Here is a 22973-nt window from a genome sequence, read left to right as displayed (position 1 = left end):
ATTCACAGCAATTTCATAAAGGATGAAATTCATAAACAGAACCAGTCATAAGTCATTGAGTGGTTTTGCACAGCAAAACAGTACATGTAGTATAATTCTTAGATCAAAATTGGTTTTCAGCAACGTTTAGATGGCACTTAAATAAAATCACAACGAAGAAATGTGTCTTAGTTGTGCTGCATTTGAGTGCAACCTTTATATAATCACTTAAAATAGACAATTTAAATTTCAGATTTACACTGGCAATGATTATTATGATTTAGATGAGGAAGGACAGAGATCTCTTCTAGATGCTAGCTAGCTGGAATCCATTCCTTGGTCTTCTGCTTCTGGCTCAGGAGGATACAATTCATCCAAAATCAGCTCTGCAACAACAGCAACAACAAAAAAATCATGTTTCAGAAAATTATTTTTCTACTTGATACAGAGTACAATTATAGCTGGTATCCATTTGCATTTTAAAACATACTGACTGTAGAAGGCTACAGCAAATATCCTTTTTCAAGGTTCCATGCAAACAGGTCTTTAGATACGCGTTTTGTCATACAAACTTCTCCCCGTCTTTTTTTTAATGCCTAAAAAGGCATTAAAGGAGAGAACTATCTTGAGCAGTCAATTAAATTTATGTATTAGTGGAAAAACAGTAAAGGGCACTTTGTTATTTTGCAGCTAGTTCTGACTACTTACTAAATTTAAAACCTCATTTTTGTTAACTAATTTTAAAAAGTCACTAGGACAAAAGCATAGTATTTTGTATTTTAAAGGAAGAACCTGAAAGCTAACTATTGGTTTGCAAGGACATGTATATACCACCATCCCCAACATCACAAGCTGTTACACTGTTTTGGTCCATTCCCAAGCATAACTAGGCAAGGTGTTGGCAAAGTTCTACAAAACCTTGGGACACTCTAAGCAATCAGAGTAGAACAAATACATGGCATGCTGTTTAGCATCTCCAGAAAACTCACTGTAACTAATAGTGCCGTGCTTGCATGACCTGCCTTACTGATGCAATATGTACACCAACAATGAAGGATTTATCACTCCAGCTCTGAGTAAGACCACATGCCTTGTCTGGTACCTTGTAGGAAACCACAGACTGACATAAGAGCACAATCTTCACATCAGCTCTACAACATGCATATAAATAACGCCATGAGCAAATGAAAAAATGGCATCAAGGTACGAGGAGGAGAGGCAATTTCACGAGATTAGCGCTCTCCATGAAAGGGACACCAGAAGTGTGCAAAGCAAGGGGCAAGTCCTGATGGACATGGGCTAGAGGAGCTTTTGGGCTAATGGAGGAAGGTTGGGGGTAGAAGAGGGAAGAGAAAGAAGAGAGATGCTAAGGACGCGGGGTGGGGGGGGGTGGTCGGTGTGTTACAATTGCAGAGCGAAGGTGTAATGCTAGTTGGAGACTTGGAATAATGATTTTTTTTTTTAATAAGGTAACGTAGTGCAGATTATTCTACTAAAGAGAGCTGGAATATAGGATTTTACTTCACCACACAGTAGGGGCATATTTCTACAGAGAGAAGAAAAAGATAAAACTATTGAAGAAGAATAGTAGAGTAGTGAGTGATTCAGTACAAGGAAGACTGAGAAGCACTAGACTATGGACTGCCTTCAGAGGTCTGAGCAACAAACATCCATGGTACTTGTTAAATGAGGAAAGGGACAGAAGTGGAATTTCTATTTCTACAGCATGGAAAAAAGCCAACATTATCATTTGACTCATTTTACCTTCACAGGCACTCAGTTTTTGAGTCTTTTTGAGAATGGCTCTTACGCCCGGCATGGCTTGGTCATATTGATGGAGAACTTCCAAACAGTGTTCATGAAACAGTTTATCTTTCTGAGAGAGGCTGTGTAAGAGTAAAACAGCATCCCGTAAAAACTGAATAATCTGTTCCTTATATGCAGACAAACTGTTCTCAGATCTTCTAATCTTCATCCACTGTCTATGTAACATTATAATTAGTGCCTTAACCACCTGCAAGAAGAGAAAAAGTGCCTCAATAAACAAAGTAAAGTTATAGTAGTAGAAAACTTACTTCATTATGAACTTTACTGATTAATGTCTTTAAACTTCCACTATTTTCTAGCAAGCAAAAGCAACCTTCCTAGAAGGTGGCATCCCTTAAAGTACAGTATAATTCTGTTTCATTGTAGCTAAAAAAAGGGGAAAAAAGCTATTTCAGCATTGAATACCTTTAAATTCTCAGTAGATTAAACTCAGCTATTGTAGTGACATACCTCAAGATTACATTGGCAGTCTGTACCAGGTAATAGAACCGCTGGACTGGAACACCGCATACACCTTGTCAGGAGTCTAACTGTCTATTACAAAACCACACAGATTGCATAATGAGTACTAGGGTTCTGCAGAATTATCAAACAATTAAGCTCCAAATAAAGGGAGGCAGAAATGATATTTCATTACTAGTTTCAAACACTGGGTTTTTTTTAACAGTTGATGTTTTTGACCCCCAAAAATTGTTAAAGTTTTTTCCCTGTAAAACTTTGCAGACCTAGAATTTGCCTCGCACAGAAACCTTTTTAAACTTTCTGATAAGGAAGGCTAACAAGATGCAGTGAGCCTTAATTCCTTGCATACAAATAATATGTTTACACTTAATATAACAATGTAGGTAGGGGGATAATGAAAATGGTTCAGAATTCTTTCAAATGAGAGCAGAGGTGGAGCAAATAGTAGAACCTCAAACAAGTTACCACTGTCAGTACAAACAATACAAATTAAGTTCAAAAGCTGTTCTTCCTATATATAATCATGACTATTATACAGGAAGCTAGCATTTCCACTGAATACAATGAATATAATTCTAAGTCACTACAGACTGCCTTTTATATGTAATAACTCATATGATACAGAAGTAATTAATACAATCAAAATGAATAATAGATCTTGCTTCCTTTTACTCCTCTATCAATTTAAAAGCAAAATAAAGCTTGATGTTGAACTTTTACAGCCATCCTAGGATCCTTCTTGCTTTTTCAGTGACTTAACTATGACTATTATGACTGATGTTCTCTTTAAGAATAGTTACTGATTCAGTTTCAAGCAGCTACTCTTAAAATCAGCGTAATCCCTTACTGCAAGCCAATACTTTCAGTGTTCTATTTCAGCTGGAGAAAGAACTTGCTTTTGGAAAATTTGTGCATTGCCCTGCTCCTCCCACTCCCCCAGCTGGAAATAGCAGGAAGAAGCATATGAACAAACAACTGTGGTTACCTCTTGTTCCAGCTGAAGCCAAAGCATTTCAGATGCTGATTTATCTGGTCTTGATGTAATATACATGTACAGTGCAAGAAGAAGGCAGGTGTCTGAAACAGAGATGACTTTGTTCTTTTCCCAACTAGTCAATTGTTTATGACAAAAATTAATCTTGTCACACAAGAAAGCATTTCAGAAAATACATAGAGAGCTGTCCTGGGACACATGATACAGGCTCAACTTCTTGCTTTACTTCAGACATCTTACGCAGTGCTGAAGAAACTAGTATCCCTAAACTGTATATATGCATTTGTGGTAATACTGTCCTACTTCATTCATAAGGAACTGGACAAAGGCTATTTGTCATGCAGAGTACTGGAATCCCTAAACTCAACAGTGTCATGAGCACAGATAAATTAAACTTCAAATCTCTTCAAAAGCCTTTTTTTCCTCATCAGTCTTTAATAAAATAAATATTAATCTGGCAAGTAGTTTTAAAAATCCACATGGGTAGCAAAAGCCCTGTATGTAGACAGATACCACAAGACAAAATACTCTTCAAACAGTAACTGAAACACTGCACTAAAAAAACAAGTTTTCAGGTAACGTAGGCTTTTTGCCTTTTGGGGTTTTAACACCTTGGGGCAAGGCCTGTTTCCATTACTTTTAGTCATGCTAACATTCAACTGGTAACAGTCTCTGTGTTATGCAGTCTTTTACCTGAATGAGAACAAAGTTGAGCAACTAACATGTGGTGCTGAGCAAGAATACACAACAGTCTCACGGTCAAAAGGACAGCAGGCAAAGGAGTCTCTGGACACAGACAACGGAACAGTATCTGGCTACTCAGTAAGTGCTGAAAACTTCAAAACAAAACTCGGAGTTAGAAATGGGAAACGCACTGACAAGTTGAAAATACACTCTTTCTTGTACACAGCATTGTAATTTGTGCCTTTTTAGCCATTCAAAACATATCTGATCTCAACTTAGGTGTCATAAACACAAAGTATACTGAAAAACATATTCCGTTACATTTGGCAGTCAGTCTGCAATTCATACTATGGTTGTGTATATTAGACCATTAGCAGATGAAATGTCTCATTTCTAAGAGTGGCATTTTACCTACCAGAATGAGACCTTGTGCTTTCATTCATTATGCATCTCCCAGCAGTCACAAAAACCCCCCAAATGAATGGTATAGATATTCTGATCAACTGCATATGGCCTTAAGAAGTTTTCTCACTTTCAAGTGACAGCTATGGAATGAGACAACAGCATCTGCTTCATATAAACATCATAAGCAAATCTTGTTACTGATCGGAGGCGATTATCACATTCATTAGCAGCAGAGGCAGTAGAAAGATCCCTCAACTGCTTCTCAAAGGTGATCTGAGAAATGTGATATTCCCTCATACACGTCAAAACTTCTACTGTCATCTGCACAAATTAGTTTCAACGGAGAATGAAAATTGGTAAACAACAGAGTCTGAAATAATTTTAAAGCTATTACTGACTTACTTTATTAGTAAGTCCATTGTTGAATTTTCAGCTAATTTCACCAAAACTTTTAGGCTTTGGTTCAGTATACTATCAGTTTGGGAGCCTCTTGCAGCAGAAAAACCTAAAACCTGAAGCAGCTTTTTAAACAAAGAATGTTGAGCTCGATCGTCATTGGGAGCATCCTGTGGAGCTACAGGCACCCCTCCTTGTGTCCTGGTATCTTCTTTATTATCACACTGATTATCACACAGCACATTTTTGTCCATCTTGGAAACCTGTTCATCTCCAGCAGCAGAACTTTTTTCCACTTCAGTAGATAGCAATGTGTGGACAACATCCCAGCTATGAAACGCCAAATAATAAAGAATACCCAGTGATATAACTGTAGTTTCTTCAAGAGACAACCTGAAGTCCTCCTTACTTGACCCCATATTTGTATTGGTTCTGGAAGAAACAGCTGAATGGTTTCCACAAGAACCATTGACTGACTTGACCGCCAATTGTACTGCTTGACAGTATGCACCAATATGGTGTTCTACCAAGGGCAAGAGATGCACAGCGCCTCGGATCTTGCAGCGTGTGAGGTGTGAGAACTCTGTCCGGCTTTCTGTTGGGCTTCCTTCAGATAATCCTTCGTCCATAGCAATCAAGTTCAGCCCTGTTATTGCAAGTTCTTGAGCTTCTCGCAGGGATACAAGAGGTGCAGTTTCTTCTTGAGTTGTCCTGCTGCTGGGTAGTTGTGTGGACTTCCTATCCAAATAAAATTAAAAGAAGGGAAATACTTCAGAAGAAAAGGCAGAGAACATGGTTGATATTTGAGTTACCCATATTCTGAATCAAATAATAGAAAGGCTAGAGTAATAAGAGATGTCTGTTCCCAAAATAAAACCTAAATTGGGGGGAAAAAAAATCCTACTCCGTGATACCTGCATGGAAGAGCAATTTCAAAGCATTCCTAGGTCTTGTTAAAGTAGTCAAGAGCTTACAGCTGAGTAACTTCAGCAGCTCACTATAAGCCATTGTCTGAAACTACATTTCAAACATTGGCTTTCCAATGTCATGCTTTTCATAACCTATCATATATTCTTATCTTCCCCTGATGTTATTTGGTAGCTTCTGGGAAGAATGGTATCTGTACGTTACTGATCTGTAATATGTAGGGGCCTTTAAAGGACTACAACAGCAATAAAAAATTATTTTCTTGGCCAGAGACAAGAGAGTTCAGCTCTTAAACTAGTCAAACTACAGCTACAAAGGCCAAACACACCACCTCTACTTGCATAAGTGGCAAGGGCAATGAGACACGAGCCTTGCTATGAACCCACAGAAGACAAGAATTACTAATAAAACAACATATCAGGAAAGCAAAGGTATTTCAGGAGCTACAGGCTTATTCTTTAAAGTGAAAATTGATTATAATTTATATCAAATATTCATATTTAAAATGCTTTACCGGTCACTATAAATATATCTTGGAACATTACACATAAACTGTACATTACAAATTGAACATAGTTTAGACTTTGAAGATATAAAATCTACTGCTCTTTTGACATTTTCAAGATTTTTTTCCCACTTAACTCACGATCGTGTTTAAATGCTTCCCTCATTGCAATACAAGTTTTATGTCCTTAAGTGGTTAACAACAGCAGCTGCTAACAATCACTCCCAGGTTTTACAAAACATGTCTCTGTGCCTTCCCCTAATACATAATTAACCTAGTTTATCTCTTTTGTGTTGTTCCGCTGTCTAGTATCTATGATAATCAAAGATTAATAATCAAAGATGCAGAATGTTCCAAATTTTTCATTAAATGGCCTAACCAAAACAGCATTTAACACAAGGAATGAGCTATCCTACACGAATAAGCATTTCTTACTACAGAGAATGCCACTATACTAAGAACATGTCAGATACAGTTTAACAAAAAAATATAAAACTTACGTATCCAAATAGTTAGGCTGCAATACAGCTCCAGGTGGAGGCTCAGAGTTACTGCTAAGAAGATGGCAGAGTCCTAGTAATGACCCAGGCACAATGGGCTGCTTCATCAGTGCATTTAGTAAGATAGAACCTAATAAAAGGATACATAATTGTCTTTGGAGTAGCTTTACCATCAACTGCAACATCAACAACAACAACAAATTAATATTTCAAAAGATTAGCCTTATTTATAGTGCTGTCAACCTCAAAATAATTTTTTCATTACAAATCTTCTTTCTCTACAAGAGAATGATTTTCAGAAAAATTGATTTAAGATATGATTTAAATATTAACCAAATTATATTTAGAGATATTTTAATTACAATCCCTTATTAGCAAAATAGCTTAAGCCAAATGATAGTATATCCCAACTATCCTGATGACTTGCCCTCCGTGTTCCAGTCCAGACATTAAAATTACGTGATGCAATTCTATTCTGAATTGTAAATAAAATAGTAACCTGAAGACTTCCTGGTGTTGACTGTGGTAAATGTTGCTTTATTGTTTTTACCTTAATTTAAAAAAAAAAAAAGAAGTATATTTTTCCTGTTTTTGTATCAGTTTACAATAAAAAGCCTAATATATTAATACTGAAAGAGCCAGCCTTGTAATAAGATGCCTATTGATCCACACCCTTCCATAAAGCAAAACCCAGGCAAACTTTTTTCTTAAATAGAGTAACAACATAAGAATGTTGTTATGATACAAAATAATACTATAATCTGAAATGTTTTACTGCAAAAATCACAATATTCAAAGCAAAAAACAACGAGCTGAACACCACTATTCTGTGCAGTGGCATTGTACGTAGCAGGCTCCTCAGCATGACACTGCTTAGTAAAGGCATCCGAGCTGTTCCTCAGAAACGCTCACTATTTCTGCATTAACAGAATTAAGTTACCTCGTGCGTTTCGTTTAGGTACAGAGTTGTAGGAACCGTTTTTTCCCATTGCTTCATGCTTCATGGATAAAACTTCAGGATGGGTTATCTTACTGTCTAAAACAAACAGTAATTACGAGTCTAATGTGAGAACTAAATTGCTTATGTATATGAACCTATCCTTTACACACATTCAGTTAGCCGTAGCTGTTATATAGTTAAGTAGATAGACTGTATACAAGACAAATGTTTTTTACTGGTCTAACTCAGATACGTCAAACAATAGTTAAGAGCTGTGATGCAAGTAGAATTGTTCCCCAAAATAAATTAGAAAAGTGAATAAAATTTCACCTTTACTGTCAGATGTTCCACAAGTTGTTCACTGCTATTGCTCGCAACTTTTCTTTTAGAAAAAAACAATACCTTAAGTTGAATTCCCACTAGTAGCAGAGATTTACATGACATTAGTTAAAAATCAACATAAAATTCTTAAAAAAACCACACACACCGCCCCCCAGAAGTTGAGCATTTCATAGTCTTCCAATCATCTATATATGTCACAGTTACTAGCCAAACTGAAGCCAAAAGCCTTGTAGGGTTCAGAAGACAAATAACCAAGTGTGTTTTTCAAATGAATAGGCATATTGAGTGTTTTTACCATAACAAACAGTCAGGAGGCTAAAAGAATAGCCATACTACTGCTTTAAGGCTACTGTATTTTTCTTTTTGATGGAGTTCATACTGCTCATTTGGTTTCAGATTGAATACCATAACTGACAGTAACATTTCAGATTTTTCATGACTCTTCCTGTAAGGATTAGTTAATGATATCCAGATTTCTTCCATTTGTTATTTCCTATTGGAAACATGGCAGTCAGCTGCTATAAAAAAGCACCAATTTTTGTTTCATATTATAGCAATCTTCAAAAACATCATATATTCATTTCCTAAGCTTTACTCAAGGAATTTCAAGATACAATGTTGTGAGAATTACTGCCCTACACATAGAAGAGGAAATGAGTATACTGTTTCAGTTGCTTCTTTCAATACGGCTAAATATGTACCCTTTAAAATAAAATCCCCCAAAAGGCCAGCTTTAAAGCCAAAACCACAAGAATACCAAAAATGCATTAACTGACTAGCAGAGCGATTCAAGAAATAGGCAAATTATTTCCTGTTCTTCTTTATTCAGTGAGAAAGGCAGATTAACAATTTGGATATTTTAGTTCATCACATAATAAATGAAAGTTCTTCATTACAGCTGATAGCCACTTCATCATTGCCATCTTGGCATCTGGTATACAGGCATTACCAAGGTGTGAATTAAAATGATCTTGATGCAAATTTGAGTCCTAGCTATTTAAAGCCAATTGGTATAAAATGGAAAGAAATTTAAGCAAAACCAAAAGCAAACAAATACTTTTTTTTCATCTACAGTGAACTTACTGAAACTGTTCAGTCACATAGTACAAAAATCCTTATCTAAGGCAGAATGTTCATATGCAGCTAAAAATGTTGCAAATTGTATATGGGTTTACCTTCTTTGATCAAAGTAGGTGGGGCAATCAAATTTCCTGAAGAACACGATGGTCTAGTGGACATTTCAGCATTGAAGGATTCCTTTGTAGGAAAAGATCTTTTTCCAGGCTGCGGAGAACATCCTTCTGATTTCAGTTGTATTGCAAGATTCTTTTTAGGGCTAAAATAAAAATCAAACACTTAGATGAATCCGTATTTCTTTTGTAATTATTTTATTAAGCAATAAACAAGGATCTTTTTACATTGATGTTTTAAAGGTATTTCACTATAAACTCTTTGCATTTCTGTCACAGATACGAGGAAGGCTCTTTTTGAGCAAATTCCATAAAGGTCAACAGACTTTTTTGGTTGTATTTTTTAAAGATAACAGAGCTAAGAGTTACATGAAGAAAGAAAACCTCTTTAATAGTTTAAGCACACATATTGCAAAAAGGAGCACAAATTCCTTTTCCAAAACTCCTACCTTGGCATTAAAACCGTCTGAGTAACATGTTTATTTCTTTCACAGTTCTGAAGTCGCGTCCTTAATTCATTCATTTCTGCATCTTTGAACTGCAACTCTGACTGTAATGACAGTAACTGAAAAAGGAATTAAAAAGACAGTTTTACTGTTACTGAATAATTTAGAGGTGTTATAACTGCAGAGCAACTAGAATTACCATAAGATTTCAAGATTACCATCTACTTACTGTGAACTCTGCACAAGATCTCCATTTTTAGGTATGTTAGTCCAATTAATACTATCTTAGAACCAAGTGCCACAACTTCAGGCAAGAAGCACATGACTCGTTAAGACAGACCAAGTGTCATGCAGAGCATGACTACAGTGAGGCCGTTAACTGCAGAGTAGACAGGACAAAAGCAGCCACTGTCCTCTTCAGGGCTTTCAGAAAGATGACTGCAACAGGAATAGCAATCTGATCAGAGTCATAAAGCATATCCTGTCACTTTTTTCCACTTTAAAATACATTCCAATTTCAATGTTCTTGGGATTGCTTAAAAAAAGCAATGAGTAAATGAAAATCTCTACTACTTGAATTTTACTCTTTTGTTTTTGCAGAAGAAAACCCTCAGTAAGTTCTTATAAATGCTTTCTTCTAGATAATAAAATAAAAGCATTCATCATTTGGAAATTTCACACAAATGTTCCTCCTTTGACTAGATGGTTTGTGACATCATTAAGTCATACAATTAGCTGCTGCATGTGATGTGCAGGTAATTGACATATTTACAAACCTTTTTGGAGAACTCTTTTTCTTTTTCACTTAAGGTCTGAGTTTTTTGCTGTTCCAATAGCATGTATGATCTTTTCTGTTCCTCCATAGCATACTCCATCTGCTGCATTGAGTCACGCAAAATTTTAATTTCTCCATTTTTAGTAAGAATTTCATCCTGCATTTCTTTCAGCTGCAAACAGATGAATTCCATTAAAGGATGTATATAACCAAAAGTATGTATTTATATCATTATGTGGTTGAAAATTAGGTATATTTATACTTTCTAGGGAGAAGAATGCTCCTGTAACCCAGTTCAGAAATTCTGCAACATTGCTTCTCATCTTTTTCTGATTAAATCAGGCTCAGATACGGTTTTCTCTAACAGAATTATAAAATGACAGCAAAGGTACGTCTTCATATACCATCCTGGTATCTGTCAGAGACCATTATTCTCTTTCCTCTTCTCTGTGATTATGGTCTTTTTTGAACAGTATGCGAGTCACACACATCAATGATTTATTCACTGTTCAGATGATAACAATGATAATTTAACTATATTTTATCTAGCATGGCAGCCAACAAGCACACTGTCCTAAGACAAGCTACTGCCCCCAGGCAGTATCTTCGTGACCTATATAGTCTCAAATACTTTCTGAACACCCATTACCCTCGGAGACAAGACTTTGGAGAGATAATAAATGAGCTACTCAGACAAGCATGGAGGAAAAAAGCAGAAAGACACCTCTACACCACTATGTAAAATTATGGTTTACCCTCACGTTGAATGCAGTGTACAGGTAGGAGCTTCCCCAATAAAGAAGGATATAAAAGAACTGGAAGAGATTCAGAAAACAGAGGTAAGGGTGAGGAGAGAAAAGTAAATTGGGTGGGACCCTCCCACCCGGGAGAAAGCACAACTGTGAGGAAACAAAGGTCTATGGAGGCGTGCGTGCCATGCACAAGTTATTCCTTGTTTAATGCCCCTCGTTAACAGCCAAGACCCATCCGCTGAAAATCACTAGGTGCAAAGTTCAAAATAAAAATCAAAGAAGTTTCCCGACACAATTGTGTTGGTAAGCTGCAGACCTTTTTCATGCTAAAAAGGTATCCAAAACCAAATACACAAGCGTTTTAAAAAATACACTATAGAATATTAAATACATGTATAATACTTCTGGATCAGGAAGTACCTACCTTAAATTTTACCAGAGGCTAAAAGACGACTCTGGTAAAATATCATCATAAACTTGCTCAGGTCTTATATTCTTCCTAAGCTGTCTGCCAAAAAAGGATGGAGTTGGTACGGGCATTTGTACCTTCTTTTCCACACCTATTTCTTCCCCATAGTATCTTTCCGTAAGGGATCATCAGAAGGTAAAGTAACATAGCACAAACGTCACTTTACTTTCTTAAATCTTTAAGTTGTCCCAAACGGCTCTTGGTGACTAGCTGACAGGACAGAGGAGAATCGATTTGATAGGAAACAAGTAAAACTGACAAACTAGCATTTGCTAATCTGAAATGGCCAAGAAATGAAATATTGCTTTCACTCTTAGTATTACTAGAGCTGTTTGTAGTATGATGCTTTTCACAGATCCATGGATTTTAAAGATTACTAATCAACTTGATTAGAATGAAATACTTGGAACCGAACTTATCCCACCTTTCAGTTAGCCCTGTGAAAAAATGTGATATTTAAGGGGGAAGGGAAGATATTGCTAACCTTCTGTTTAATTTCTTCATGCTGTGTTTGCAGTACTTCAAACTGGAATGCATCTCTCATCAGACTATCTTCTGTACTGCTTCCTGCTGCAGAAAAAAGCCAAGATCTGTTCTGAAGCACGGGTGATGCATGTATATCACTGATGACCTAACATCAAGATTTTGTTATTTACCATTACATAGGTCTGAATATCTTAATATTTATACCGTCACTACAAACAGGTAAATTGCACGCGCCTAATCACCACAGTAACCTTTTTAGAGCTCCTGCATCGATCCTTGAAGTGGAGGAGAAAACCCTCCCCCCCCAACATTTCTAACATCTTGAAACAGTAAGTGCAAGCATTTCCTCCAAGATAATTTTAGCTAATGCACCCTGCCACAAGTAAGGGTTAACTGGAAACTTTTTGACCTGCAGAGATTACAAATGTTAGCATTGCTCAAGCGCACTGAGAGGATTTAAGCCCTCCGTACTTAACTGCGAGCAAAGCCCCGTGTCCTGCATGCTTTCTCAAGGTACGCCTGAACGTCAACTGCTAACGTGAGACGTGTGATGCACTTACTGGTGAAAGTTAACGGTTAGGAAAAGGAAAAAAATCCGGTAGCCAGCATGCACGATACTCCAAACAAGACGTAAAGCATGCTGCGAGCGGACGAAACTCGGAGCCTGTTTTACGGAGCAGGCCGAAGGGGCAGTCGCCCACCTTAGGCGCCCCGCCAGAGAAGGAGCGGTTCCCGCTCCCGTCAGCTCGGCGCTCCGGGCCTCGACCAGCCGCTCCGAGCACTCGCCATCCCACCGCCCGGGTCCCGGAGCCGGGAGGGACAGCCCCACGCGATTCCCAGCCGGGGTAACGACCGAGAGCTGCGCGGGCTGCGGCGAACCCCCGCCGAGGGCAGCGGCCGGCCCGCCGCCGCCGCCGCCGCCGAGGCCCAACCGCCCTCCCCCGCCCCGCCGCCCCGAACCTTTCGGCCTCCTCCCCGCGGCGGGGGCGATGCCCCGGGGCTGCCCCGCGGCCGCCCGCCGCTCGGCGCCGCTCGCTCCGAAGGCGGCCCACGCGTGTCTCGGCAGGGCGGCGGCGGCGGCCTCCTGCGACAGCGCCTGCGAAGCCAGGATGTCGATCTCCTCCAGGTCGTCCGCCGTGAAGTCGTCGTTGTCCCCGAAGGGGTCCGCCGGCCCCTCCTCGGGCCCGGCCGCCCCCGAGCTCTTGGGGCGCTTGTGGGGCGGGAAGCCGTTCTCCAGGGCGCCGCCGCTGCGGCCCGCCGCGGCCGGGGGGGCGGACCCGGAGCCGGCCCAGGCCCAGCCCGCCGCGCACGGCGCCGGGCCGCTCCGCTTCCGCGGCCCGAGCGGGGGCTGCGCCGCCATGGCGGGGGCCGCTGGCGGCCTCCGGGGTCGCACCGGAACCGCCGCCGGCCCCGCGGGCGGACGCCCACCGGGCCCACGCGCCGCCGGCCGCGGCCCGGCCACGCCCCCCGCGCGCCGCGCCGCGCCGCCCACCAATCACCGGCGGGCAGGGCTTCCCTCAGACCAATGGCGGCCCCCGCGGATCGAGCCCGGCGCCGGCGCGCAGCGGCCGCCCGTAAGCGCCCCCGCGATTGGCCACGGCGACCCGCGCTGCAAGCGCCTCGCTGATTGGCCCGGCGGCGCGCGGGCAGGCGCGAGCGGGGCGGTTGGCGGCGGGGGAAGGGCTGTGACGTCAGACCGTTAGCGGGTGATGTCATAGCACGCCGTGGTGAGGGCTTGGCCTGCTGACGGAAGGCCAGGCGCCAGGCGGCGGTGCGGTGGCGCTGGCACCGGGGCGGGTGTCGTCACGCGAGGCGGCCGGGCCTCACGGAGCGTCACAGATGCCGGCTGCCGCAGGGCCGCCGTGCCAGGACCGTGATGTCACGAGCAGCGCCTGGTGATGTCACGGCGTACAGACCCTGCAGGGCAGGGTTGGCGGGCTGCTGGCAGCCGGCCCGCGTGCCGGCCGGCCTGTCCCGTGGCGTGGCCGCGCCGGTGCCCTGGGCTTTTTGGTGGCGGGATGGCGCCGGGTGAGGTGCCGGTGCACGGTCGTGGCACCGCCAGCCGTCGGACGGGGCCAGCTCTGCTGCCTTCACCTCTCTTGGAGACTTGGGGACAGTGCTCTTACCTCGCTGGCACAGGCTCACAGAGAGACCGTCCAGATACTTGGACGAATGCGGATCCCGGCTGTTGTCCTAGCAGGCCGTTTGTATTCTTGATCCTTTCTTTGTGAGGACATCCTGTGGTAGCTGCAGAAGAACGTGAGACTGCGAGTGTGCAGTGGCGCGCAGTTGCTTGTACCCCATGGGAATATGAGACACAAGACTGTTAAGGAAAGGAAATTATTTTTACTCGGCAAACTCATAATGCTCGTCAAGACCAGAAAGCACGTACTCTGATTTTCTGTTGCAGACTCAAAGGGGTTTTATGTACTCAAAATTTGTCCTTTTTATTTTTTTTTAATTGCAGTCCTAATCTAATATTTAAGTCTATAGAACAACCCATTAGAAAAAGACCCTTTGCCCCGTAATATTTGCCCTCATTAGTATTGCTGCAAAGGTAGTAATCAGTAATTTTTCACTTGCTCTGCTAAATCATTGGCAAATGTATTGTTTACTGGTTAAATGCTTAGTTGCTTTAGCAAAGAAAATAGGATCTTAAATAGGTTATTTTTGTGGGTTTTTTTTCCAATGAAGTGGGACCAGTAAGAGATAATAGTATCAGGGAAGTGCAATATTTGCAAAAATTCTGTACTAAAAGCTTGCTGTTAATTTACCAGCGTTAACTTGCTTTTGTAATCATGCCTTAGTCTGTTTTTAAAAGCTGTATAAAGTGGATTGAAAAATATACTTTCCAGCTGATGTAGGCTCTGTATAACTTAGGTGGGTGTGAGGTCACAGCTATGTTGATAAACTTAAGCATAGACTAGACAGTAGTCTTGCAGCACATTTTTAAAACAGGGTTAGTAACAATTTTCAGGGCTATAAATTGTTTTACACATCACTTGGTGGTCTTTAAGTGAAAAACACTGTGCTCTTAGTATGACATATTTCCGATTCTGTCAGAGAATTCTGATGTCTTCTGTTCACTTCTCTGTTTCCCTCTGGCATAAGCAGCAGTAGCCTGTGATCAGCTAGTAAGGCCAAAAGAAAGCCCTGAGGGTTAGTGTTCTCAGCTGTGCTGCCTCATCCCAGCTTCTCTGCTAAAGTGACAGCAGGTGATCCCTCGGAACTTAAGCAGGCAGGGCAGCTGCATCTGGTCAGTAGAGGTGCATCAAAAAAGGGGCAGTCTCAGAGGGGGACAATACTTCTATTGCTTTAGTTTTGGGGTGCTGGCTTAAGATTTTGTTTCTCTAAGAAGCTGTCTTTTATTAATAGGTGTACCAAACTGGGGAAATTATGGAGGGATTTGATGCTTAAATCATTGGAGGTACCATTATTTGTGTTTAGAAATTTATTTTTTTTTATTCTTTGTAGTGGGAGTGGTAACATAATGTCTGTCTCTGCAGTCTAGCGATAAAGAAAAGGTGGTTCTTGCTTTTAAGAATGGGTTTGTTTGATTATATGTTTAGAGATACTTCTACTAGATAGAGTAAAACCAAAACTGCTTGTTTTGTTTAAAATCTCCTCTTTCAGGTTCTAGTGCTCTGTTTCAACTATCTGTTTGTAGAGACATGTATGAGAGCTTAATTTAATTAATCTAAAAGGAACTTGATTGAGACTTTACTTGGTCTTAATGCTAACTTTTTTTGATAAGTGAATAGGCTTGTGCTATCATTACTATTTTTTTATTATTACTACTTTTAAATAACAATATATTGTATAAGTGATATAGCTTCGGTTTTATGTTCTCCTTTTCCTCTAGCTGATGTTGAGGAAAAATGGAATGGTAGTATATTTGCACATACTTTCTGTTTAACAAGATAAACCAAGATACTGGCTCTGTTTTCCTCTACTTTAGGTGTTCCTGGTAGAGAGAAGTGACTTGTAGATGAACAGAATAACAACAAAGTAAGTCTGAGTTGATGAGCTAAAAAATTCTTTGTGAAAAAATGTTATAGGTATGGTAGTTGTTGCAGGAAATAGGCATCTGCCACATAGTCCATGTTAGGAATTATGTGGATTATGCGGATGCCCCCTCAGCAGGGCTCAGCCTTGGGTTCCTGCTTGAAGAAGACGAGTTGCCAGTCTGCTGAATAAATAAGTGGTTTATTTAGCTGACATGCAAAGCAGCTTGAGCTGGGTGCCTCTGAAGAGGGATCCCTACTGCAGGTTGTGTACCCCTATTACACCCTTACAGACCGTTTTCCCAGAATGTACCATTCATCGCCTAATCTGCAAATCCAATCACTTAATTCTGGTGGGTGGTCTCTTGATTTCTTATTGGTTTTCTTGGTCACTGGGCTGGCCTTGTTCTAAAATTACCTCATTCCCTTGGAATTGTTCGTTGGTCCATTTCTTCTTCATTTTGCTTGTATCTGCTGGTTTCAGCTAGTTTTGTATTTGCAACATTAGCTTTATCAAAAAGTTTACTATTGGTCAGCTCTTGCAGCCTAAGGCTTCCACTACTTGAGTTTCTAATGCTAAGCAAGGCTATTAATCCTAACAATTCTCAACAGCAGTGGTAACTTACCTGCTTCTGCTGTCTGTGTGATGAGGCTTCTCAACTCTCAAAGCCACAGAAATCTTCCAGCAAAAGGGGGGGGGTGGGGGGAAGCAACCAAACCTAGAAGCTTGAGGTTTTTTCCTCTGTGTATGAGTACTTAAAATTTGTTTCTAATGAGAAATAATATATTTCAGTGGCTACTGCTAAACTGTGCTGGTACAGTGTTTCCAAATTGTTGTTTAATTACCATCTTCAGTGCTGTGTTATTGGAACCCTCAGTACTCCCTAAAACAGCCTATTTATATAAATGGTTAGCTTAATAATTGACAAATAACTAGTTTCTTGATGAACCCTTCCCAGTTTGTTTTAAATACTACTGCCTGTGGTACTGTTTTCTGGCAGGGAGATGAAAGTCAAATAGTTATTATCTACTGATTTTTTTTTTTTTTTGTCTGTCTTTCTGTGGTTTGCTTACACTGAGCCTTAAATGTGAAACTCAACAAGGAGAATAGAAGAAATCAAAGTGTGACTTCAACATTACCTGACAACTGTGGCATCTGTTTATTTTTATAGCCAGACCTTCTTACCTTCTTATTTCAATTGAATGTTCTACTTGGGACTGGTGGATCCAGGTACCAGACCTCAATCTAGTGAGCATTAATCTGTGCTAGCAGTGTTATAACATTAACTTTTTACTCTTGCAGTATTTTTAACTACCTTTCATTTGTTTGCTTAGAAAGCTTTTCTACTCTGATCTTCACTGAAGTTTTCTTGCAAGCGAGCTGAAACCAGATCCCTTGGTATCTGTCTTGGCTTTAGCAGAACCTTGTCTGACTAACTTAGAGTAAAATCAGTCTGCATATAATTGGGGATTTGTGTGTATGTTCATATGGGCACATGCAGCCTGGAAGGGGGAAGCTCTTTAGCATAATTAAGCATTAAGTCTGGATTTGTACAGTTCTTAGTGCTGTTGACAGTAATGTTATGTTTATTCTGAATACTAGTAAGAATTTAATAACTTCAATGCAAGTGTTGTTTCTTTGTCCGTTATTTTAATGAATCTGTCTTACTACATTTGTGGTAGTGCTATCAGGGTGTTCGAGGCTTTGAAGTCATGCAGTGTGGATATGGTAGGGGAAGTGTGTATTTCCCAGATGAAAGGGAAGGGGTGTGAATAAGGTGGGGAGGTATTAAGAGATAAGCACCTGACAGAAGATGCAGGGTAAACCCAGAGCTTGTCTTAAGGCAATGATAAAATTTTGTTGTGCAGCAATAACGGTCTAGACCAAGTAACAAATAATGCAGGCTTACTCTTTTTATTGCCTTCACTTAACTAGCAAGTGATGATTGTGTCTGATCAAATGTAGGGTAATACAGTCCATGTGTACCTAGATAGCCTTACTAGTGAAATCTCCAAAGCTGGAGAGTTGGGTTTTGTGTTCTGGTTCTTAAAATACTGAATAAAACAAGACTGGAGTAATTGGATGACTGATATGTTCAGGTATCAGCAGAGATTAATTTTTTTTAGCTTAACTTCTACAGTTTGGGGTACTGAAATGCAAACTGGATGTCATTGAAAACTTGTTCTAGTAGCATCTTGATCCAGACTGGAGACTTGATTAGGAGAGGAGGTAGTCTAGTGCTAACAGCTGTGAGTGAGAGGAAAAGGAGGCACAGAAATCTGCTGTCATTTCTTGAAAAGAAGGTGAAACAAGATTTTTTTTTTTTTTACCCCCCCCCCCCCTTGTTTGATAAAAATCTCTTTGGTTAGGCTACAAAATGGCATACAGAATTATACTCCAGTTAATCTGTGAAGTGGGACTGTCAAACTAGGTGGTAGCATCTGAGTTTTGGACAGGTGTCTACAGTTTTGTCATTTGAGGTTCTTGGCCCTTCTGTCTTGGTCCTGTTGCTTGCTGTTAAAGGAAAGGGAGGGCAAGAAGTCTTAATCATCTTAATTGAGTAACATCAAGTAAGGAGGCACTACGTGAGTTCCAATGTTGTCATACTGTTACAAATAATTTTGTCCAAATTGGATAAGAACTTGCTTTCTCGAAGTAGTTTTCTACAAACAGAATGAGTCTGAAGAAGTTTTAACTGTAAATGGAATGATGCTTTTATTTGACTGTTTCAACATACCAGATGGCAGAATCTAGCAAAAATAAACTCTTGGGAGTGAACTGTAATTTGCTTATGGTTTAATGAACAAACTGTCTGTCCTGCTATTGCAGGTGACTGGGCATTCCCCTGGGAACTCTTCCTGTGTGGGATGAAGTTTGGCTCTGTCACAAGCTGTTCTCCTGTACCTCTGTTATTACAGCTTTGATGATTTCTGACCCTTGGATTAAAGGGACAGAGGTTTGGGGAAAGTTCCTGTAAATTCTCAACCTGTGTTAAACTGGTTGCTAGTAACAACCAAAGCACTAGCCTGAGTTTTTTTTCTTCACTCTTCTATTGGTGAATAAATATTGTCTGGTAATCTCTAAATAGTAGTAAAACAGGATCTAGTTTCTAAAGGTCTGCAGACAAGGCTTTTTTTTCTCCTTTTAATTCCCTGGGTGTGGCTTTTGCAGCTGCTGAACTAGAGGTGATGTCAGGTTCTTAAAGCTGACAGGCAAGAAAGGGGAAAAGGATTAAGATGTGCATTTGGGAAAACAAGATACTACCTGGTTTCCTCAGAGGTGAGAACCCTCTGAAGAAGAGGTCCTCTGGTGCTCTCTGGCATATGGCAGGCCTCAGAGAAGAATAAAGGAGCGGTTAGCTTTGTTTTAACAAAGGAAAATATATAGTCTTAGAACCTAACCAACAGCATAAAGAAATCAACATACTACTTTTTTTTTTTTTTTTTTTCTCCAAAGTGGGTTTAAGACCCAAAACCAGTGAAGGGAGAGGATGTATTTAAATAAGGCAAGGAGGAAAAAAAATGCTTGGGGCATTGTATGGACTTTTCAAAGAAGAGTGCTTTTTGAGAAGTATGTTCAGTTATGATGGCAGTCTGTCCTGGTGATGAAGTCCTGACCTTAGTCATTGTTCTTGGGTGGAAAAAAAAAGTGATTAGAGGAATCGCTTGTGAACAGAACTTCAGGGTTGGGTGGGGGGGGAAGTTTGTGTTTTAGTCTTTGAACTAGAGAGAAAGCTTTTTTTGTAAACTCGGGGAGTCTTGGCTATACCTAACATAGCCACTTTTTAAAAGCTTTAAAATAGCTGAAGAATATTGTCGCTGCACTGAAGGTGGGAAGGTCACAGCTGAGTCAGCATCCACATCCCTGAAACTGTTGTGAAACTCGGCTGACGCTTGGCAGTTGTGTGGAGGAAGTGAGCCTGGTGGGTTATGGACAGGATTATTGGTTTGGAGCTCTTGGGCAAACTGGCTTGCCAAGGGGAAGCTTGATAAGTGGTGCAATGTGTGTATGGTGGCTCTTATGCTCAAATAAGCATTAGGGTTGTGTTTATTTCTAACAACAAAATCTTTCCGGGACACTAAATACAGGCCAAAGACTTATCCTTTTGCTGTAATACATCTGTCAGCAAATTTAATGATGTAGCTCGTGCACCAAGCTGAATTCAGTTTACTTGATTCTTGTGCGTATCTTCAAGTGTTCCCAACCCCTTGCAGTGAACAGGCTTTCAAAAGAAAACTGATGCTTTCTGGACCACCTCCTTTCCTGAAGATAACCTGCAGTTTTTTGCATTGCTCTTACTGAAAACTGCTTTAGTGCTTAGCTAAATAAGGAGGGGATGTTGTTAAAACTTCTTTGCTGTTTTGCCATGTAAGAGCATCTTGGCCTTGGAGGCGTAGGTCTAAGAAGAGATGCCGAGCTATCCTCAGATTTTTCTCAAACGGGGTCGTGAGAAGTGAGAGTGGAAGGGGTGCAAGGCGGGATAACCGTCCTGTCTGCCTGGAATACCGTCGGCGATGGGGCAGATGTGAGTACAACGCGGTCAGCACGGGGAATCCCGGGCAGGAACCCGTATGTAACCTGTTAGGTCTGCCGGACTGTGGGTAAGAGCCGAAGAGGCGGAAACCGGGCCGTGGCGGGAAGAGGAACGCGGGCCGGGAGCGTTGACGCCCGGCCCTGCCTCGCCGCCTCTTCCCGCGGGGGGGGCGGGGCGTGCGTCGCCCCGCCCCTCGGCGGGCAGGACCCGCCCCTCCACCAACAAAACAAACACGGCCCGGCCCGTGCGGCGGCCCAATGGCCGCGCGCGGTCGCCGAGGCCGCCCCGCCCCGCGCCCGCCGCCGCCAATGGGGCCGAGGCCCGCCCGCCTCTGCGGGGGGCCGGGGCGGGGCGCCGCCGTGCGATGCGGCTGTTGCGCGGCGCCGCCATTGGCCGGAGGCGCGGGGGGGGGGCGGGGCCGGGGCGGGCGCGGCGGCGCTGGCAGCGGGCCGGGGCGGCGGCGGCAGCGGCGGGGAGGTGCGCGCCGGCCGGGGCGGCCATGAGGACCGAGATCTCCACGGCGGCGGCGTTCGTCACCCGCCTCCTGCGGGCCGCCGGCGGTATCGGCGAGGAGCAGCTGCGGTGCTTCCGGGGAGTGCCTGCAGGAGGCGCTGCGCGGTGAGCGGGGGCGGCGGGCGGGGCGGGGGGACGACAGCTCCCCGGCCCGGCCGCGGGGGGTCCGGCGGAGCGCGGCCGCGGCGGGGCTGTGGGGCCGCGGTCGAGCTCCTCTTTGTTCCCTCCCGCAGAGCACTACAAGCACCACTGGTTCCCCCTGGTGCCCTCCAAGGGCTCCGGGTACCGGTGCATTCGGATCAACCATAAGATGGACCCCTTGATAGGAAAGGCAGCGGGGATGATTGGACTGAGCCACGAGAGACTCTTCCAGCTCTTACCCAGCGAATTAACTCTTTGGGTCGACCCTTTCGAAGTGTCCTATCGCATAGGTGAAGATGGGTCTATCTGCGTCCTTTACGAAAGTCCCCAGCCTGGTGGGAAGGCGACCAAGCCGCTGGAGAGCAGGACCAGCTGTAAGGAGGAGTGGAGAATTGGCAGATCTAGCCCTTCCAAGAATTACAACATGATGACGGTTTCTAGCTAAAAATTACTCCTCCTCGTACAATGTTGTATGTATCCCAGTCTCACGGTAAACTTAGATGTAACTGAGATTTTTGGGTTTTAATTGTTTTCTTTCCACCCTATAGGCATTAAAGTTGTAGTAGTACTGCCAAGTTCTTTGTGGCCAAGGGCTAATGTATAAAGTGGTTCTTTTCACTGCATGTTACTTTCTGGATTGTGTACTGTAAATGCGCTGTACAGTCAGCTGATTGTTTTACACATTTATATTTTCAGAGAAGTTTCGCCTATTTGTAATAAAAAGCAATATTGTAGCACTCTTTATGATGGATTTTAGACAAGATTAACACTTGCTAAAACATTCCTCAATTTGCAGAGCAATAACACGAAGGGGGGTGGGAAACAGATCTAACAAGCTGCACATAAATCTTTCCAGTGATTTGTCTGCACAGACTTCTCTCAGGGTCATTCAAGCTTGGCTGCGAGGCACAAATCACAAAATTAACTCTTATTTTTCCTTTTTCAAAGCATGCATTTATTTGAGGGCTGGATTCCATCATGCCCCAACATTTTGACAAAAAGAATTGGGGAATTAGTTTGTCTTGTTATTTCTAGTTATTGGAGTAGAACAATAAAGACTTGCTCAAACTGCTTTTGACTTGTGGTTTGTTGTGTGTTTTTTGTGGTTTTTTTTTTTCTCCCCTCCAGGCTTTTTACATGGCTTTCAAGGCTTACTCTAGCTATTTCTAATCATAACAGATGGCTTCACAGTTAGAAAGGTGTAGCTCTGAACATTCATCTTTATTTCGGATCACCACAAACTGCTCGGTTTCAGTAAAGCTTGCTGGCTCTGTGTCTGAGTAGAGCTGAATAGTCTGTATAGAACTGTGTGGGTTTTTTTTCAGTGTGCTATTTCAAGCTGAGTGGAAGCAAAAGTACTCTTCTAATATTTGACCTATTGCAAAAAATGCTTGAGTTTATTGGGGAATGGAGTTTGCGTTTAAAACTGCAACTTAAAACCATCTAGGAAACTAGAGTGAAACACTGATCATCAATACTGTGTTACTACCTTGACTCTTCTGCAAGGTAAAAACCTGCTATTTCTGGCATTATGTTGAGTTCCTTCTCATTTTGTCAGTGTCTTGAGTACCAGTTGGGTACAAGTTTAGTAACAGTATCAAACACAGCGGATTTGATGTAACAACAAAACTTCATGTTGCTGGTTTATGTGGAGACTCTTAGTATTGATATTCCAGTAAAGGATTCAGTTTACAGATACTG

The 22973-nt window shown here is 41.9% G+C and overlaps 2 protein-coding genes and 1 long non-coding RNA gene across 7 annotated transcripts; 2 read left to right on the top strand and 1 right to left on the bottom strand.

Annotated features, from left to right (window-relative positions):
- Positions 1-165: 165 nt before the first annotated feature.
- LOC115333240 (ATR interacting protein) lies at positions 166-13543 on the bottom strand. 5 transcript variants are annotated; one of them, XM_029995914.2, is made up of 13 exons: positions 13040-13540; positions 12078-12163; positions 10374-10544; positions 9601-9716; positions 9137-9297; positions 7620-7715; positions 6680-6809; positions 4754-5485; positions 3956-4098; positions 3254-3345; positions 2257-2340; positions 1744-1993; positions 166-365 (listed from the first exon to the last, which is right to left on the bottom strand). In XM_029995914.2, the coding sequence occupies exons 1-13, from the start codon at positions 13437-13439 to the stop codon at positions 298-300; spliced, it is 2529 nt and encodes an 842-aa protein (XP_029851774.1). In that variant the 5' UTR covers positions 13440-13540; the 3' UTR covers positions 166-297. The 5 variants fall into 5 exon arrangements, with proteins under 5 accessions (XP_029851774.1, XP_040974729.1, XP_040974732.1 ...); XM_041118795.1 differs by having other exon boundaries at positions 12078-12160; XM_041118798.1 differs by lacking the exon at positions 4754-5485 and having other exon boundaries at positions 13040-13543.
- An 836-nt stretch (positions 13544-14379) lies between these two features.
- LOC121232483 lies at positions 14380-16779 on the top strand. Its single transcript, XR_005930991.1, has 2 exons — positions 14380-15506; positions 16038-16779. It is a non-coding gene; the product is annotated as an uncharacterized LOC121232483 (long non-coding RNA).
- A 4264-nt stretch (positions 16780-21043) lies between these two features.
- LOC115333256 (protein BTG1-like) lies at positions 21044-22344 on the top strand. Its single transcript, XM_029995953.2, is given in 3 exon segments — positions 21044-21210; positions 21212-21236; positions 21365-22344. Coding segments are annotated over 3 exon segments (471 nt in total). The 5' UTR covers positions 21044-21117; the 3' UTR covers positions 21718-22344.
- Positions 22345-22973: the final 629 nt, after the last annotated feature.

The sequence above is a fragment of the Aquila chrysaetos genome, chromosome 20 (genome assembly GCF_900496995.4).
Source record: "Aquila chrysaetos chrysaetos chromosome 20, bAquChr1.4, whole genome shotgun sequence".
In the NCBI taxonomy this organism is placed as follows: Eukaryota; Metazoa; Chordata; class Aves; order Accipitriformes; family Accipitridae; genus Aquila; species Aquila chrysaetos.
This window is presented reverse-complemented; position numbering and strand designations above follow the sequence as displayed.